The sequence below is a fragment of the Martes martes genome (assembly GCF_963455335.1).
Source record: "Martes martes genome assembly, chromosome: 2".
NCBI classification, from domain to species: domain Eukaryota; kingdom Metazoa; phylum Chordata; class Mammalia; order Carnivora; family Mustelidae; genus Martes; species Martes martes.
In genome coordinates, this window is record NC_137889.1 from 84,132,815 (window position 1) to 84,151,929 (window position 19,115).

A 19,115-nucleotide genomic window follows, 5' to 3' on the forward strand; every position below is an offset into this window, starting at 1 on the left:
ACAGTTGAGTGCCTCCCACTTGGGTGCTAGGTAAGGAATGGGTAGTTTTCCAGCATTCGCTCATACTGTTCCTGATACATAGAATGTCCTACCCAAATCTGTCCCCTTGGAAAACATCCTATGTTTCCAAGTCCCAGTACACAGTCCCTATAATTTTGGCCCTATCGGTTAAAACTAACCAGGTCATTTTCTGTGCTTTACACCAGCTCTATTGCAGTCTTACTGCTTCTGTCAATGAGGCCCTAAACTTTGAGATCCACGTCTCCTTCTTTTCATTCCTATTACCTGCCTAGTACTGGAGACATTATTTCATCTTAGCCCCAGCTAGTTCTTTGGCCTTCATCTACATATGGCAACAAAACAAGCACCAAAAAGCTGCCTTAGACACTACTTACCATTTCACAAGTTAGAAGGGAAATTTAGAACTGTAAGGGACTTGCAGAATCCTAAGGATGAATCTTAAGTAATGAAGTCCAGAGACATTCATCAGAGACACGGGAATGGCTCAGTTTCTTCCACAACCACACATCAGGGATCTGTGCTTCTTCTACGTTGTTAAGCAACTCATCAAACTGAGCACAACAAAACTTTCCTTTGTCCTAAGTTCAACAGATTCTAGTGTTGTGGAGTACTGGATAAATGCTTCCTACCAGTTTCCTCTTCCTGTAAATAGCAGAACACATCAGTGTGATAAAATCACCTCATACTACTTCTCAGCCTAATGCTAGCATTGCCTACTTCTGATTTCTCTGACCTTCAGGGAGATTTCAATGCTTCTTCCTCTGTATTCCCAGAGCACTGTATACACTCTGATATGGGTAGTTCAAAAGTAATATTAATTCTAGACCCTGAAAATTACAACAGGTCAGTGCCTGGCGTATAATGAGCACTCAAATGAATGAGGAATTGGATCTTACTTTAAGGATATGAAGTAAGACTAATTATGTTAATTCTAACTTTAATACTTCCCTTAGCATTTAATAAGGAATTATTATCTGTGAACACAGATTTAACATCAGGCAGTGGTTTTTGCTACCTGACATACTGAAGTCTACAAAAAAAGCATTTATTTAGGAGGACACCATATGTTTAAAAAATCAATTTATTTAAACAGTTGCTACAAAGGTAATATACAGTAAGGGAAAAACCACTAGTACAATGGAGTTCTCATAGTGGTCGCTTTCATGTACACATACTTAAGATAAATTTAAGTGGTTGGAATAGGCCCAGATAACCTTTATTCTGTGGTGTTGCCATTTCGTGTTTTGACTATTTAAAACATTTTAAGTGGTTAAACACAAAGTTTAATTATTATTATTTTTTCATTATTTATTTTACAGAGAGAGAGATCACAAGTAGGCAGAGAGGCAGGCAGAGAGAGAAGGGGAAGCAGGCTCCCCACCGAGCAGAGCGCCCGATGCGGGACTCGATCCCAGGACCCTGAGATCATGACCTGAGCCAGAGGCAGAGGCTTAACCCACTGAGCCACCCAGGTGCCCCAAAGTTTAATTATTATTAAACTCCAACTGAATTTGTTGTAAATTAGTGGTAGTAAAACAACAGTTACACTAAAATCTGCTCTTAAATTTGTTCTGATTAGATCACTGAGTAACCGACTCGACTTCCCCGTATCACTCATTATGTGACTCATTATCTTGTGATTCTTGATAGCTTATAAAGCAATTTTAATACTTGAAATGCAAGTCTAGTTGTGGCCTAGTTTTTATAATTTGGTAATTCTACAAAGTATTTGAATGCTGGCTTTAACAGTGCTACATCTCAACCGTGATATTAAGACAGCCTCAGTGTAATCGATTTACACACTTGGTGGCACTAAGACACTCAGAAATTACTTCTAACAGTAATTTCCTTGTGGCATCCTTCTTTTAAGGATGGAAACTATACTTTGCAATGAAATGAATAAATCTGTTAGAAGACAAATCTGAGGACTTTTAAAAATTATACAGTACATTAGTAAGTGCTTTAAAAGGTAAACCATCCAATGACATACATATATGAAAGTTATACTGTGGATGCAAGGTCATAAGAAAACAGACTAAACTTGTTTTTACATCACTTCTACAAATGCTCTCTGGTAACCACACTGTATTATAAAGCAATCAAGAACGTTCGTCTCTCATCAGTCTGTGTATATGTGGACATTTGCATATTTAATTGGCACATACACTCTCCAAGTATCCAAATTACTTCAATCCTATATCCTTTTAACTCTCAGAGTGGTTTAATGTCACCACAGTGACACATAAAAGGAAAAAAAATAACAAATGCCAAGCTTCTGGGTAAGTAAATCCAAATCAAATTGTTCAACTGATGCTATACTAGCTTATTTCTGCAGGAAAACATAGGTTTCTATAGTTCTAGTAAGTTACTTTATCATTAAACTCCAACTTTACCAACACGTTTCAAGTAATGAAAACACTTTTGGCTTATTGGGAATTACATATAATGCATGAAAAAAAAAGGATTATGGTTTTTTGTTTTTTTGGTTTTTTACCATCATCAAACATGTTTTCATCTGAACAAGGGAAATTCTTTTAGTTTAATGTAAGGTTTTCAATGAAACAGAATAAATTTACAATGAAGTTAGTGGGCTCATTCAGTAAGTCTTCTAATCTTCAAATTCAGGCTTAACGGAGAACCATGATTACAGGAGAAAAAATAATCTCCTGTGGCCATCATCTTACTGGCTGGTTCCCTTGGAAGGATGAATTCTATCACAAGTTGCCATGTTTCCAAGATCTGCACAGGGCTTTAAAATGAAACTGCCTGAGAAGATTGAGAAAGCCTTTGTTCTTGGGCTTACACAGTAAGCACTTTGCATGATTCTTAGTCACATTTTTATCCAGAACACAGTGTTACAGGTCACATTTTTCTTGACGATGCGTATACTGACTTGTGCTCTATAAATATAAACATATTTACACACAGAATACACACACTGACACGGGGATATGAAGTTAGCCAGCCATCCATAAGAAGAATGGGATAAAAATTGCAGGAAGGGTAGTATATGATGCCAAGCCCAGACAGAATATAGATGCCAATCCCAAGACCGCTGAAGCGAGAACACTTCTCTGATCACGGATAATTATCTTCACATTCTCACAGAACTAGAAAATAAAATTTAAGAATATTAGAAAAGGGGCTGAACCTAAGAAGAATCACATATACCAAATAGTAAAGCATAATTTTTTCACCTATTTTTCTGTCTAACAGAAAAACTAGAATTTCTCTTAATGACTTTGGAAAGAACTTAAGATGTGAGTAGTTCCGTTTCTTGGTTCCATATCCCATAAGTGACTGAAATGATGCTTCAGGCAACGAGGTTCATAATGACAATTTCTAAATACAGAATTTTTATAGAAAACTACAGAGAATGTAACCATTTAAAAGTTATTTGGGATTAAAGATTAAAACTTTAAACTGCCTTTCAATAACAATAACATTCTAAAATTACATAAGCATAGGAATCTCTAATCTTGAGTGATAAAATTTAGCTTATTATTATTGGTGAATTCAATTCCTACAACTCACATTTGAAAATTTGATGATACCAGTGAAAATGTTCTTCATAAGTCTCAAAATCTAAAGGCATAGAAAGTCTAATTTTTTTGGTCATATCCCATTCCCTGAGTAAATTAAATTCAATCAATTATGTGACATAAAATTGGCTGCCAGAGATAAATAAATGCCTCTGAGAAAAGCATTCTTCTAATATGCGAAATTGTTTTTCTTTAAAAACTTAATGCACTCAGAAGAGATGGCTTATGTTTGAGTCCTGGCTCAACTCTTATCAGCTCCAGTAAATCTCATGTAAATCATTTAACTTGTCCAGACTACCCTCTTCTCCTCCATGGGAATAAGGAGGTTGTTGTGAGGATCAAATAAGATCTTTAATGTAAAAGTACTCTGTATTCTTCTACATGCTGCATAAATGTAAGGCATTATGGTGATTATTATTACTGCTATATCTGTTGACAATTATCTCTACCTCATCACTGTCTGGGCAAAATTTATCAATGAACTGCTTTTATGTGTGACTTTCACTACTCGTACTAGTTTTAAGCTCCTTTTCTAGACATGACATTGTATATGCTTTGAGGGTGTCCTATACAGTCCTGGACAGCTAGGTTTCTAAGTTCTTAATGGACAGAGTATACAAGCCCAATATATTTTAATGCACTACCTTGACTGTAAGGTTGTCGCTATCCATACTTTTATACAACTTCTAGACAAATACAAAACTTCCTGTTAGTTATCCAGATGCTGTTTTTCTTACATGTCAAACAGATGATTTGTCTCTTTCTGCTGAACAAAACACTGACCACAAATATACAATCTTAAAGTGGTGAGGATCAAACTAAATGAAGTTTTCAGGACAATGGGAAAAGTGCTTGGCAAATAATGGGAAGATATGCATTTAGGTAAATGAGTAAGCTGTCTCCATACAGTTATGTTCTTTTGTCTTTTTCCCCAATAATTGTTAATTAAGGAAAACGGAATCATTGTGGACTCCTTTCCCCAAAAGCAGATTTTTCTCAAGGAGTATCTTATTTCTAATGTCCTGTTCTTGTTCACTTGGCCATTAGCCCAGAATGCATCTCTAGTCTAGTGGTGCTCAACAGGAGGAAATGTCCTGCATTGCTAGAAGGTGTTAAGAAGCCTGTAGGGCACTTTCTGAGCATTGAAACCCCAGAAATTAAAAGGGGCATTTGCGTTAATTTTTTTACAATGAAAAGCATTACCAGCAAATAAAAAAAAAAAAGAGTTGAAAAAGCATAAAGCATAGTAATAGTAATTAAAGGGCTTTATAGTTTACCAAACACTGAAATTGTTAATAGTAATATAAAACTCCCTTAATTTTATGTTTTCTAAACTTGTTAAAAAGAGCTTCACGCTACAAAAAAGCAAAATGTTTTCTTCCAATTTATTTTCCAATTAGTTGCAGCGCTTTCATGAGGGAAAGTGCTCTTCAGAGTGTTTATAAACTCACATTTAACTAAGAGACAACTTGCAACTCGCAGTGTTATGCTTACAATTGTCTACATAGATGGAGAACCCAGCAATCAGACCCTGCGTCAAGTAATTCCTTACATCTCTGAGAAGAAACCAGTCCTCCTTCAGTATTAATGACCTACTTCTCTCAAGGCATGTTCAAAAAAACAGTTCTTAGAATTGGAAAATTTGGGATGGGATTTTTTTTTTTTTCCCCAGGAAATCTACTCTGGCCAAATTGTTTGTTACACCATTCAAAGTGGAGACAAAAACTCAGTTTCACAAGAGGTGCTATGCAGCAACAGCAATTAAAACACTCCTTCACTTCTGTAAAACCTTACAAAGTTTCCAAAGATGAAAAACTACTCCAGCTAGTTATTTATGCAGACTAAATTTTTTACTACCTCAAAAAAAGCACTTTTTTTTTTTTTTTTTTTTGGTCAAAATATAGAATACAGTGCTATATGTGTTCCATGAAAGGGTAACTCCTAATTACTGGATAGAAATACTGTTTTTCCTTAGAGAAAGAATTTGCTTGGTTCCTAAGTAAATCTGGCGTGTTTCCTTTTGTACACTTTTGGAGCCAGTGTTTGCAAATGTAGTGAAGTTCATTTCTAATCAGGCCTGGACTGGAGCTGTGATTCTTAAATCATTGCACATTGCTCTAACTATATTTTTATTTTACTTAGAAAAGAATTCCTAGCTTGAGTCTGGTGTAGCTCGATAAATAACCTATCAGGAGTTTCATATACCAGTGTATAAAAAGCATAGAATTTGTATGTTCTGCCACAGACGAGAGAAAGATTTTTCCATATGGTCAAAAAATTCATCAAGATGTGGAGCAATACAAAATCAGTTGCATGGACTCATCCTTTTGGTCCACAAAGTATCTAAACATGAAGGCTAAAATGTGAAGCTCATTAGGTGATGGCCCAGGTTTCACTTAAGAGTGAACATTAACAATAACCTCTTTAACAACTACAGCAAAGGCTGAGAAAGCATCTAATTGCAAAAGCAGTTGCAGGCTTAGAAAGTCAACTATCTTTAAGTTAAGAGGTTTCAAAAGGAAATAAAAAATCTATCCCCTCCACCCCTTTGGATTTGTGAGTAATTTAATCATTGTCAATGCTAATACTGGTTTTATTTTTAAGTGCCCATAAAAATTACAACATTGAATGGACCTTCTTGAAAACCAATTGTTTTGACCTTTGAGGAACCTATAAACAATCCCACCTTTGGAGCTAAGGGTTGAAGGATGCCTAACAATGAGGAAGTCTAGATGGGGATTAAAGCCTTCAAGAAAAAGAATTCAGAATACCAAGGAAATAACTTCTTTGAAGCCAGACACAAGAATAAGGGATATACCGGGGAGGTCTTCCTACTGGGAATTATGATAGTTTATATTAAGCAAAGGGAATTCACTGTGCAGCTTACAGACGGAGAAACCTGCATGGTTCCTTAATTTTAAAGGCACAACAATTTATACACAGGGTTATAGATAAAATACAAACCATGAACGCCTTTCTTCGATTGCAATTCTTGGGAAAATTTGCAAGCACACAACGACAGATTTTCTCTTAACCCCACCCCCCCCAACTCCACCTGCCCTTTTGTCATTTCGACGACGCTGGGTGGACACCCTGAGGACCTCTGCAGCAATAACTGGGTAGATTTGGAATCGCTGGCAGCGGGGCCGTATTTCCACACTCTTTAACCACGCATTTTGAGGTTACCTTGCAAGGGACAACGCTATTTATTTACTTGGCCTCCTTCAGGAACACCAGAGACCGTTACTCATTCTAGAACTCAATCCCTGACCCCAGAGCATAGAAAAAAGTTAGAGATGGGAAAGGGGTCCCCACCGAACGCACGGGCGAGTCACACGTGTACCTTGTCCGCCTGGGGGCTGATCGGGGTGCCGAATCTGCAGTAGGTTACGAAGTGCTCACAGTTGTTCCAAAGTAGGCTGTAGGGAGTCATGCCCAGCAGCTTCTCGGCCCTCTGCGCCACCTCTTCGTTGAGCAGCGCCTTCTTCTTGAGGGACTTGTCCAGGTGATTGACCAGGATGTCGGCTCCATAGGCGAAGTCCTCCACTGTGTCCACGCGGATGCTGGCTACTCTGCCAATGACGCCCAGGATGAGACGCTTATTGGAGACCACCTTCTGCGTGAGCCCCTTGTCGTTGGTCAGGGCCAACAGGATGTCGGGCATCATGTGGGCAACACGGTTGTCGCCCAGGTAGATGCCGTAGTGGGTCAGGTGGGTCCGGGGCACTTCCAGCACGTCGCCGCGGAGGAAAGAGCTGATCTCATAGAAATTATTCCTCGCCTTGTCTTCGGCCGGGGTGCCCGAACTGAAGAGCTTAAAGTTGGAGATGAGGAGCAGCTTCTCCAGCAATTGGGACAGCGCCTCCAGCATCGGGTTCTTCATCCTGCAGGGGAAAGGCAGCGTTGGGGGGGACCGCAGCCGGTCGCGCACGGGCCGGGGTAGGTGAGCTCGCCGGACTGGGGCGCTGCGCTGCTGCTCACCTGCAGGCCGGCGGCCCAGTGCGCGGGGGACTGCAGCTACCTTGAAGGGGGAGCGAAAAGGAAAGGAGAGAATCCTGGAGACTGGCTTGGCCGCCCCGCCCTGGGGACTGAGAATAATGGGGACCTGATCGCGGCAGACCGCGGGGACAGTGGGACCGGCGCTGAGAGCAACAATCCACGAAACCCACCTGCGGGCCGTGCCGGGGCGCAGGGCCGCGCGCGGAGCTCTGGACTGAAGCCTTCTCTGAGGCCTTTTATCCCAGTCAAGGGGGCGGGGCCGAACGCCGTCACAGACCCTACGACAGCGCTGATTGGGCCCCGGCTACCAGCGCAGCTCGCCGCGAGGGGCGCGCGGGACCCCGGGTTCTTTGGAAGGGGGCTGGCGGGCCCCCTGGGTGCAGTGTTCTTTCTGGAGACCCGATTCCAGATGCAGGTTCCCCATTAGCACTCGCGACCCAAGCTCTTGCATCCTCTAAGCGGCCGTTTAGAGCAGTGGCGGAGGCACTGCAGGGCAAAAGTTTCTGCACCTGTCTGGACTGGGCGTATTCTGGGCTCTTCGAGAAAGTTTTCGGTGGAAAAGTCCCCTCTGGAGAGATTTCTGAGCCGAACCACCTCCCTCTAAAGGGTTGGATACCCAGAGACCTCGGCTTATTAAAGTGTTTGCATTTCCTCTGCGAAGCGTGCGCCTCTACAAAGCCTGCGGATTCCTTCCTAAATTCCCCGGAGACCTAGTCCCACGCGCCGCGGGTCTTCGTCCTCCCTTTTACATGCCCCGAATCCTTTTTGCTCTCAGTTGGCGCGCGGGTCGTCTAGGGACCCGCGAGTCCAGGTCCCGCGCTCTGGCGATTGGAACCCAAGGCACCTCTGCGCTCGGACGCACCAGTGACCGTTGAGCGCGCGGCTCTCAACCGTCAGCAGAAAAACGGCGAAGCCCCCAACGACCGCCTGGAAAGCCAGATTAATATCAAGTTTATTCCTCCGACTTCAGGGTCAGATGGACCCTGCGTGGTTTCACCCAACAAGACGTTGCCGCTTTCAAAGCGCAGCCGCCCGGAGTGGGCAAAGTACAGATATGGCACTGCTTTCCTTGCCAGAGCGCCTGCAGCGTGACCCAGGCGCAACCGCGAGGGTGGTCCCCTGGAGCAGCCGGATGAGGGAGCTGTAGACTCGAGGTCCGCGCCAGGCTCACGCGGTGTCCCAACCCTGCTCGGAGTTCGGTGCTAGTGCATTATGTAAATGCTTAAATTCCGCAGACAAAGGCCACAATAGAGAGCCTCGGTTGGCTCCACAAAGCTGCCCAATTCCGGGCTAATAGGTTTTTTCGGGAAGCAGATTCTCCGCTCGCCTGGGGGAAGAGGCTGGCTGTGGATGATGGATGAAGGGCCATTCATCTTACCTGGAAGATGAAGGGGACCATGGAGACCAGGCGGGGAGGAGGCTGGCTCCCAATTATCCTCGGAGGCCCGGCCTTTGCTCCCACCCCGGGTCTGCCATCAGCGTCCTGCCCCAGTCGTCCCGTTTGCCAGTGACTTTTTTGTTCATTTTACAAATGATCCCGAATCACATTATAGTTCCAGCAAAGAGAAGAAAACTCCATTTCCCACAACCGAATCGAAAGCAGACGATGGAGAAGGGGAGACAGGCAGTGCACTGAAAGTTTAAATCGTTTATTTCCCCCAGTCTGCCCCCCAAAATTTAAAGCGCAGAAGTACGCAGCTGCCAAAATTAATCAAACACCCGCGCGCGTGGTCGTTTGTTAGCTTCCAGCCGCACACCAGCTCAGCGGCTGGATTTTAAAATCTGGGGTCTGTGGAAATTCTTAAAAATCTGATCCAGATCTCGGCGCACACGTTAAACTGCAGATCGCACGTCTGAACACTCTAGTCTGGTACAGTTCTAAGAAAGCGTAGATGCCGGAACCTCCAGTGTCAGGAGCCAAACGGCTGGGCGAGATCAAAGGGGACTTAGTAATTAGCGATTTCCGTCTCTGGCGGTCACTAATGCGGCTTATTAACGCCTACGACTAACTCCACCTGGGAAGTTTGCGCAGACAAAAGTACGGAGAACTACAGAGAACTCTTTCAGAGCAAAAAATATTAAGGAGAAATCACCTCTAGACCTTCAATAGCCTCATCCCCCACAAGGGGTTTTGTTAAATATACGCAGTGCCAAGCTGATTTGCGTTTCCCCTGCCCCGCCTGAAGAAATTCGGCCCTGGGTAACCCAAAGGAGGCTGCAGAACATTTCCATTTGCCGTGTTTTTGAAGTCTGAGACCTCTTAAGCGGGGAGCGGTTAGGGAAGATTAGGCAGCTTCTCAACTGAAAAAATGCAGCGTCCTCCAATGAGCTCTTGCTGGCTCAACTGATTTGCCCTCCCCATGGTAACCCTACTTTACAAAAGGCAACTCTCAACGTTCTCAGACTTGTATATATTTTTTGTGGCTGAGCAGTCCGTTTCTGATTGCTCCCTTAGAGGCACACTTCAAAAATATGTTTATATGCTAATAGTCACACTCCCACTCATAGACTGCATCAATATTAGCTAAACTGGGAAGGGAAAATGCTGTTAGAAGGAAAGGCCCACGAAAAATCTGATATTCAAAATTTCTCCTTGGGGTTGCCTGAGTGGTGCAGTCTGTTAGGCATGGGACTCTTGGTTTCTGCTGAGGTTGTAATCTTTGGGTCCTGAGATCTAACCCCAGTGTGGGATCTGCTTAAGGCTCTTTCTCTCCCCCCTCCCCACCCCCGCACTTTCTCTGTCTCTCTAAAATAAATAAATCCTTTAAAAAAAAAAAATTCTCCTTCCTTAAACCAGAAATCATTCACTTAGAACAACCCCATGGGTTGCTAGAAAGATCTCTTGTTTTCCGGATTGTACGAAAGTCAGCTACATTCAACAAGCATCCATGTGCAAATGCCTTGAATGCATTCAAATGGGTCACCAAGTCTGGCCTGGGAATTCTAAAAGAGCTGAGGCTTTCCAGGTCAACACACAGACTTCACTGAAAGGTTCACGGACTCTGACCTCAGTTACCACTTCCCTATTCCCCCAGTAGACAGAACAACCCCACCTGTGGTTCTCAAGCCTGGGTCCATTTCTCCCAGCGGTACAGGCCAAGACTGTGTTGGGTTTCTGTGCAAAGGAGGTTGAAATTGGGCCTCATAAAGCCCACCTAACTTGTGGGCTTCATCTTGGAGCCCTTGGGTCCCTGAGAGCCCATCATGGGTCCCAGGAGAAAGAGGTCCCACTCTCAGAGACAAGGTGCAGAGTCCAGTGGAAATCTGGAAGGCCAACAGATTTCCGGCCTGCAAGTTTCTTGCATCTGGAGCCTCCCTGTTCCTCAGAGAAGTCTTTAGAGTAGAGAATATGATCACAAAATTCTGTGCTTCCTATGTGCTGGGTCCTGAAGTAAGCTTTTTCTCACTTCATCCTCATTACCCTGTGAATTAGCATCTTCATTTTACACAGGAAGAAACTGAGGCTTATAATTTTGCCTCCATCACTGTGCTGGTGTGGATCAGGACTCATCTACAGGTTTCTTTGCCCCGAGGTCCATCACCACTGGGGAAGGACTGACCTTCCATCAGTTTGTCCACCTGTCATCCATTCATTTATTAAGTACCTGCTCCGTGGCTGGTGCTATGCTTGCCTTGAAAATTCAATGAAATACCTAACCCTAAACCTAGATCCCATGCCTTTTCTTTTTAATTTGGACTTCATTTCCCTGCTTCTCTAGTGCCATGGGGGTTTAATTTTTAGCATCAGTTGTTTTCCTGTAGTGGTAAGGAAGGTCTGATGAAGATTCTGGTTAATAGTCTTCCCTCATCAGGAAAGCCCCAGCACTTGAGTGACCATGTAGTTCCACACCCTCCTTAGACATAGGTGTTCGGGGTCTTGTTCAGGGGCACGGGCTCAGAAGCAGAACCTAGTTTATCCCAGACTTCTCACCTCTTACACCTTCTTTCCCCTGGTCCCTAAGCCTGACGAATTTGGTTTTCTAAACTTCATGCATCAAAATTATTGCCCTTCTTTAGCATGATTTTGTTGTTGTTCTTAGATTTTTTAAGATTATTAAATTTGGGGACACATAAATAATGATAATCCTACCATTTGTTTTTCTTCTGAGCTATCCTTCTGCCTTCATTTTACTTACAAATGCTCAGGTCTGGCCCCATGGACACAGAGGCCCTAACTGGTTAATTCTAAGGGAGTGGGGAGAATAAAGGCTTTGTGCACTTTCCTCTGGAAGCAGGGGAAAAAGAACAGATTCCTTTTCATGGAGATTCCACACTCAGTGCTACCTAACTAGAGTGTTAGTAATCAATCAACCTCCTGGGAGGAAGACTTCCTTCCCCCAGCTTCCTTCCTGGTTGGCCAGCACCTTAGTATGAGGGCCTCAGACCTGCCTATTGTCTTTAGAAAGATTAAAGGCTGCAGTTCCAGCCAGACAGGATTTAGGGGTTTTTTTGTTGTTGTTGTTGTTTACTTGTTTTTTTGTTTTGCTAACCATAAAATAAGAAGATTGAGCAAAAAACCAAGAATGTGTATTTAATATCAAGAATCAGGACTCAAGTAAGTACATCTTCATATAAATGAATAACAGGTTGAGGCAGCTGTGACATGGAGGAAGGAGGCAAAAATCCCAAGTTCAGGCCTTATAGTGCCATTTACAGCTAAATGAATTCAGACAAGTCACTTGTCATCTCTGAGCCTCAATGTCATCTTTCTAAAATAATATTTTAAAGGGATGCTTGGAGGATTAAACACCATCAAATATGCCATATCACTATATAAACATTCATAACATAACATGTTGTCTATCATACGATTTGTATTATTCTTCAGAGAATCAAAGTAAGGCAGGGGTGCTTTTCCTCTTTGCTGTAACAGTACAGCTATCCAAGAGCGCAGTGTCGATGAAGGATATGCTTTTGCTCAGAGACCCCTCCTGATGACTCGGCCCAGAGCCACGAGGGTGAGAAGAAAGTAGGCACATAACTGTTCTGGAGTTGAGTGCAACCACAGAGGGACAGTCAGTAGACAGTGGGCCTAGGGAGAAGCACACTGGGGAGATCCGGAAGCTTCCACAGAGCTCTGCTCCTCCAGCTGCTCGCCACCAATGAAGCCGTTCATAATTTATAAGAACAGAGATAAAGGCCAGTCTTTTCTTTGAAGATGACTCTCAAGACATACATAACCCCCAGATGTCCATGTTTGAAATGATCCAATGACATAATACCAAGGAATGACTAAAAATTGCAAGACGCCCCACGACATGTAAAATACATTTCATTTCAAAATACAAATGATAAATGGCAAACTATGTGACTTCTTAGTAACTTCTTCTTGCTTCCTTTCAATTTTAACTTGTCATGGTAAGGCAATAGTAAACATGAACATTTGGTGACCCAGATTTGTTAACAAAAGCAAATGTAGCAATAGTCTTTGGTTGCACATTTGAAAGGCAAATAAATATACCACCACTGTACTCATTTATTAAAATATACAAAGGAATGAGGTATTGCTGTCACCCAAAGAGAATAGTATTGTCGATTACCAGTAATGCTAAGTACTGGGAACAGTGATAAATGCCATGTTATTCATTATATTTCAAAAATCCTTTGTAAATGCGTAGACATTCTAAGGATATAATGAGCAGTTACTGAAGGCCAAACTTCCTTAATATCAGGATTAGTTTTAGATGCTCCTATCTGATGGTGTGTGAGATCTGAAAATCCTGGGGCCTAGAAGGCCTCATGTGTAAAGTGTCTGGAGCCAGGTTAGAATGAGATGCTCTCTAAACCCTCCAAGTGTGAATGGTCCTGGGGCTTAGGAAAATCCGATGGCCCAGGCCCTTCAGAGGGTCTTCACCATTGTTCTTGGTGAATTTTCACAGGGAGTAATTACCAGAAAAAGAAGATAAATCACTGTACAGTACTTAGAAAATCTAAGTAGGATTCACAATAACTGCCTTAAACAATGCAATGCCTCACTGAATTTAAGAAAAAAAAAATTAGAGAAATCGCTCATACTCCAGTGAAGCAGTCATTCCATAAAAAGGGCAGGAGAGACAGGGCAAAAGTTTGGTAGCAGTTGGTGTTGATAATCATGGGCTCCTTTGATTATGTATGTTTCATTGTATAGAAACTATACACCACTTCACCAATATTTTGTAGCCATATATATTATTGGTATGTTCTTGAAACACCTCTTGATCCCTCTTTGATTTCTAAACTGCATTTGGAAGGAAGTAAGCATATCCTTCTGGTATTTTTGTAATTACATTGACTCTTAGCTCACACTAAAACAAAATTCAGTGTGGTTCAGCTAAAGCTGACTCATACCTAAACAGCTCAAACAACTATTAAAAAAGGGGAAATTTGATTTTGAAATTGTCACAAACTTCTTAACTGGAAGACATCCAAGTGGACAGCTCTCTCTTTAAGAACCAGGCTATTTGTGTTCTCTGTAGGCAAAAACCTTCATGTTTGAATTAAGTTCACTGATTTTTATCCTGGTTGCCCTCTACAGTGATTTCCCATTAAGTTGGATTACTTGCATTTTATTTACACCCATTCTTTACCTGGAAAACACATGAGTGGAGGGTGCCTGGCTGGCTCAGTAAGTAGAGCATGTGACTCTTGATCTCTGGGTTCTGAGTTCAAGCCCCATGTTGGGTGCAGAGATTACTTTAAAAAAAAAAAAAAAGCACATGAGTGGAACCGAACTTGGATCACACAGAATTAACACAGAAAATAAATTCAGTAGCTCTTTCTTTAAAGATGAATTAAAAACCTGTGTAATTGTTTTCATCCAATAGAAGTTTAAATCAGAAATCACTGTAATTTTAATGTTCAATTAGTTTTACTTTCAAAAAGAATAAACCAGGATATTTGCCCTTTGGTCATAACTATTTCATGTTCTAACACTTACATATATTATACTTTCTCTTTTCCTGTTTTTCTTTTAATCTCTATTAATTCTGGAAGGTGCAAATCTCAAAGGGAGGGTTCCTGATATTTTTCTGTGGTATCCTTGAAGGGCATCATCCCCACTGGCTCTGACCTTTATGGATCAGATGGCATCCAGAAAATCAGATTCTTAAATGCATTCTGGAACCTGGGAATGGAGGACTGCAGTTGGCATGGGAGTGGCCTGTGAGATGATTTGGTAAGTAACCAAACGAGCCATGCTGTGAACCTCAGGATGCCATGCCAGTCAGCAGGCTATACCAATAGGGCACCCATTATAAAATGATGTTGATGCCAAGCCCAAAGATTTAGCCAAACTTACACATCCTTGACATCATTAGTAAATTTCCTACATTCAGTCCAATATCACCCAAAACATTGTCACAACCTACTTTGTGATTCTAAGTAAATTGGTTCAACTCATGTCCTGTCAACTCATGTACAAAAGTGGTGACAGTATCCAGTACCTTCCCTGCTGATGATTCTCATTAACTCTTCGTGTTCTGAACTTTCTAGAATTCAGTCTAGCAACAGCTAGAGATAGTCATCCTGCATGCCTCACTGCCAAGTCAAATATAAGATGACAATCTAAACTCTGTTTCCTCAAAAGATGGCTCTTTCAGCCCTTGTTTTTACTTTTGATGAGAGGAACCAGATTTTTCTCATACAGCACTCACCCTGCATCTGAGTTTTGCTTCATTTGGTTTCAGTTATTCACTGTTAACCACAGTCTGGAAGCAGATGATCCTCCTCCTGACATACGCTCAGAAGGTTATTAGTAGACTAATACTAATGTCACGATGTCTATGTCTATTGACCAAAAATGTGACTTCAAACAACCTCATTTTAACAATATTATCTAGAAATGCATCATTCTTGATTTAAACTAAGTATTTGTAAGTGTTCTGAGTTCTCAGTGGGCATTAAATAGAATTCCCACTTAAATTTTATCTAAAACTTACAATTTTATTATGAAGTTACATTTATTTGAATTATCTGAGAAACCGTAAATCTTATTGGTTAATATTTCCAGATTATTCCTGTTTTTAAAATTGTATTACGTTGGATATAGAGTTATCTTTCTGAGTGAACTTCAAAGTCCTTTTGACCCGAAAATTCCATCCATACCTTTTTGAGAAAGATGAAAGTAATACATTTTAGTATTTTTTCATTAGCCAAATGTCAAATTTATAAAATTGTCAAATGTCATAAAATAATGAAATATTAACATAATTTATGTTACATTTAACTAATTTTAAATTACAGATTATATATCCAAAAATTGTACATATCAATAAAATGTTTCCATGCTTTTATAGCCAAATGGATTAGATGAAGTGTACATATTTATAATATTTGCCTATTTCTGAAAAAGCCTATATTTTTTTCTCCCAAATAATTAAGAACCTGGGGGGGGGCTGGATCAGACCAATGGGTCAAAAGAAAGGGCTAGGCAAATTTGTTGACTGTCCATAGTTCTCATGTAATGAGAATGAAAATGGGCTGAATGTTCAAGCATGTCTACTCTGTAGCCAGACTGCCTGGGTTTAAATCCTAGCTCTTTTATTCATAGCTATGTGACCTTGGGCAAGTGGTTTAACTCCTCTGGTCTGAGTTATCTCCACTTTCAAATGAGAATGCTAATAAAAATGATGGATACTTCATAAGGTTGTTGTAAGGATTAAAAAATTAATATGTATATGTTCCTTTAAGACCTAGTAAGAACTCAAGAAATGATAGTTTTCTCTCTGGAACACATTCAACAATCTATTGATTGCCCATAGCATGCAGGGAAATTTGCAAGAGGCAGCAAAGATCCACAGGGTAGTAGAAAATTCTAGAAATGGGAATGGGAGAATTCTAATCTCTAATCCACTTCAACAAATGACATTGTTCTCCAGGTGAGTCTCAGGTTCTGTGTAGAGACCCAGAAATACCACAATCAATGAGATTTAGTCCCCTTCCTAATGAAACACAGAGCCATTAGGTAGGGAACAGATAGACCTGAATAAAACTTCCATAGCTCAGTGTGGCACACTGAAGAGTCACAGGCACCAGCGGTGCTGGGACACTTCTGAGCAAGCGATCATTTTTAATTGGGGCAAGAACAGTGAAAGAAGGGGAAGCACCTAAGTTGTACCACAAGGAATCAGAGTTTGCCAGGTACATAGGTGGACCTGGTTGGTGCCAAGAGGCCAGGCAAAGGCACAACATGAATAAAGGCAAGATTTTTTTAAAAAGACTGGTGTATTTTGCAAGTTCTACTAGAATATAAGGTGTATGCTTCTCTCAGAGAGGTTAGAACTCCCACTGGGAGTTTCGGGGGTCCAGGTTGCAAAGGCCTCCCATGTCTTGCTGGGACTTCAGGCTTCACTGCAGAGGCAGCAGAGAACCAGTGCAGGCTTACAAGAAGAGGAATGATTTGCTCCAAGGTAATTCTGAAGGCGGGGTGGAGAATGGATTGAAGGGAGAAGAGAGAGAAACTGGAGGCAGAGACCAGTTGGATGGCCATGTCGTGGTCCAGGGAAGAGAGCTAGAGTAAGATGTTGGGGAGGGGGATGAAATGGAGGGGCATGTTAAAAAGATGAAAGATATTTCTGGAGACAAACTGCCAAGACTGGTAACCTGGTTGTAGTGGGGGTGATAGGAGTGGTAAGAGGAGTAAGGTGGGTCCAGGCATGACTCTCAAGTTCCTTACTGGAGCAACTGGACCAACAGTAAGAGGAGGAGGAAGCAAGGAATAAGAACAGGTTTATGGAAGGAAGAAAATGAGTTTAATTTCTGATATATTTTCCTTCTGATTTTCCTCATCCCATAGGTTACTGGCTTAGACTAAAGCACAGCTAAAGAGATGAGTTGTTTTTAGCAACTTTCAACTTCATTCCTTTTTTTTTTTAATAATTTTTTTTAAAGATTTTATTTATTTATTTGATAGACAGAGATCACAAGTAGGCAGAGAGAGAGGAGAAAGCAGGCTCTCCATGGAGCAGCCCCCGATGCGGGGCTCGATCCCAGGACCCTGGGATCATGACCTGAGCCAAAGGCAGAGGCTTTAACCCACTGAGCGACCCAGGCGCCCCTCCACTTCTTTCCTTTAACCAGTGAGAGAAGCTTAAGAATGACTTCATGAGCTTCAGATAATTCAAGTGATGGACTGAAAAAGAGCGGAGCTACAGAGAAGCTGCATTTAGGATAATTTATGTACTTCTAGTCTCCTAAAATTTAGATCAAATAAAATCATTTCAATGGTTTCTCATGTTTGAGATATTAAGTATTTGATGTAGTAAGAAATATGAAAGATGTGAGAGTATAAAGTACACTTACTGTTACAAATTTCCTTTCAGGTAAGTTTTACTGAGAATGTTTTCCCCATGTGAGATACCTCAGCTTCACTTCCTGGAGCCTCCTGTCAAGAGCCTCCAACTGAACAGGTCTGAGGTGGAGGGAGGCTTCATTCTAAATCACCCCAGGTGATTTTCAGGTAAGTGGCCCTCACACCTTGAGAACCACCTTGTTTGAAGCTGTTCTTTGCAATTCTGCCAAACCCCAGGTCATTGACAAAAGTTAATGGGGCTCAGTGAGGTTGACAGTGGAGTTCTCATGGTATGGTGACTCATACATATATACATGAGAACTTACAAGAAACTCCCACAACACTTTTATTAAAAATTGCATAGCTACCACTAGTTATCAATGATCATTAAGAAGATCTAAACATAGCAGGGTTTCAAAGTAATAAGCAAATTTTAACACTAAGTGATACACTGGGCTGAACTAGTTACTGATTTGACTGCCTTCTTAGGACGACGCCAGCATACCTCATCCCAGTTCCATAGTACGTGGGTGGCTTCAGTTGGTTCTGGACAACGATAATATATACTAACTTTCTTTGCCTCAAATAATGGCTTTCCTTAGTCTACAGAAGATGAAATCATATATGAACTGTTTTCTTAAATCTTGAGATGCAAGTTTTCTAAGCAACATTCATAATGAAGATAATTGTTTTGCATCAAGTTCTCCAAAGAGCCTTCCCTCCTATGTTCTTCCTCATTCTGAAGGGGAAATTCTGTAGTATTAGTGCATGTGTTATATTTCATAGAATGTTGTTGATATGGGCTAATGTCAACAACACATGGAAATGACACAACTGGGAGATCATTCAGGGTTTAGGAGCTCACCTGTGGATCGCTCCTCAGTGAGGTGGTGCTTCCACCACCCAGAGAATTTTTCAACACGAAGTTCAATACATGTGTTTCTAACAATCCATATCTATAGAATTAAGAAAAGATCAACTATAATAAATTTTGCCACAAAAGGGCTGCTAAAGGAAGTGGTTTCTTCCCAAGAAAACCTCATGCCAGCCTTTTTATAGACATAAAAAATTAAGAAAGGAGATTTAGATGTAAATATACATATAAATAGATCTTTTACTCAAGAATGCCCTGAGTGAGAGGGGCCTGGATGGCTCAGTTGGTGCTGCTGATTCCTGATTAAGGCTCAGGTCATGATCTCAGGGTTGTGAGATCAAGGCCTGTGTCAGGCTCTGTGTGGAACCTGCTTACTACTCTCTATGTCCCTCCCTGCTCATGCTCCCTCTCT

At 41.5% G+C, this 19,115-nt stretch overlaps 1 protein-coding gene across 1 annotated transcript; it reads right to left on the bottom strand.

Annotated features, from left to right (window-relative positions):
- Window positions 1–1,091: 1,091 nt before the first annotated feature.
- LRAT (lecithin retinol acyltransferase) lies at window positions 1,092–7,446 on the bottom strand (the record flags this gene model as incomplete). Its single annotated transcript, XM_080797358.1, has 2 exons — window positions 1,092–3,131; window positions 6,907–7,446. 2 exons carry the CDS (start codon window positions 7,444–7,446, stop codon window positions 2,979–2,981), a joined length of 693 nt encoding a protein of 230 aa, XP_080653484.1. The 3' UTR covers window positions 1,092–2,978.
- Window positions 7,447–19,115: the final 11,669 nt, after the last annotated feature.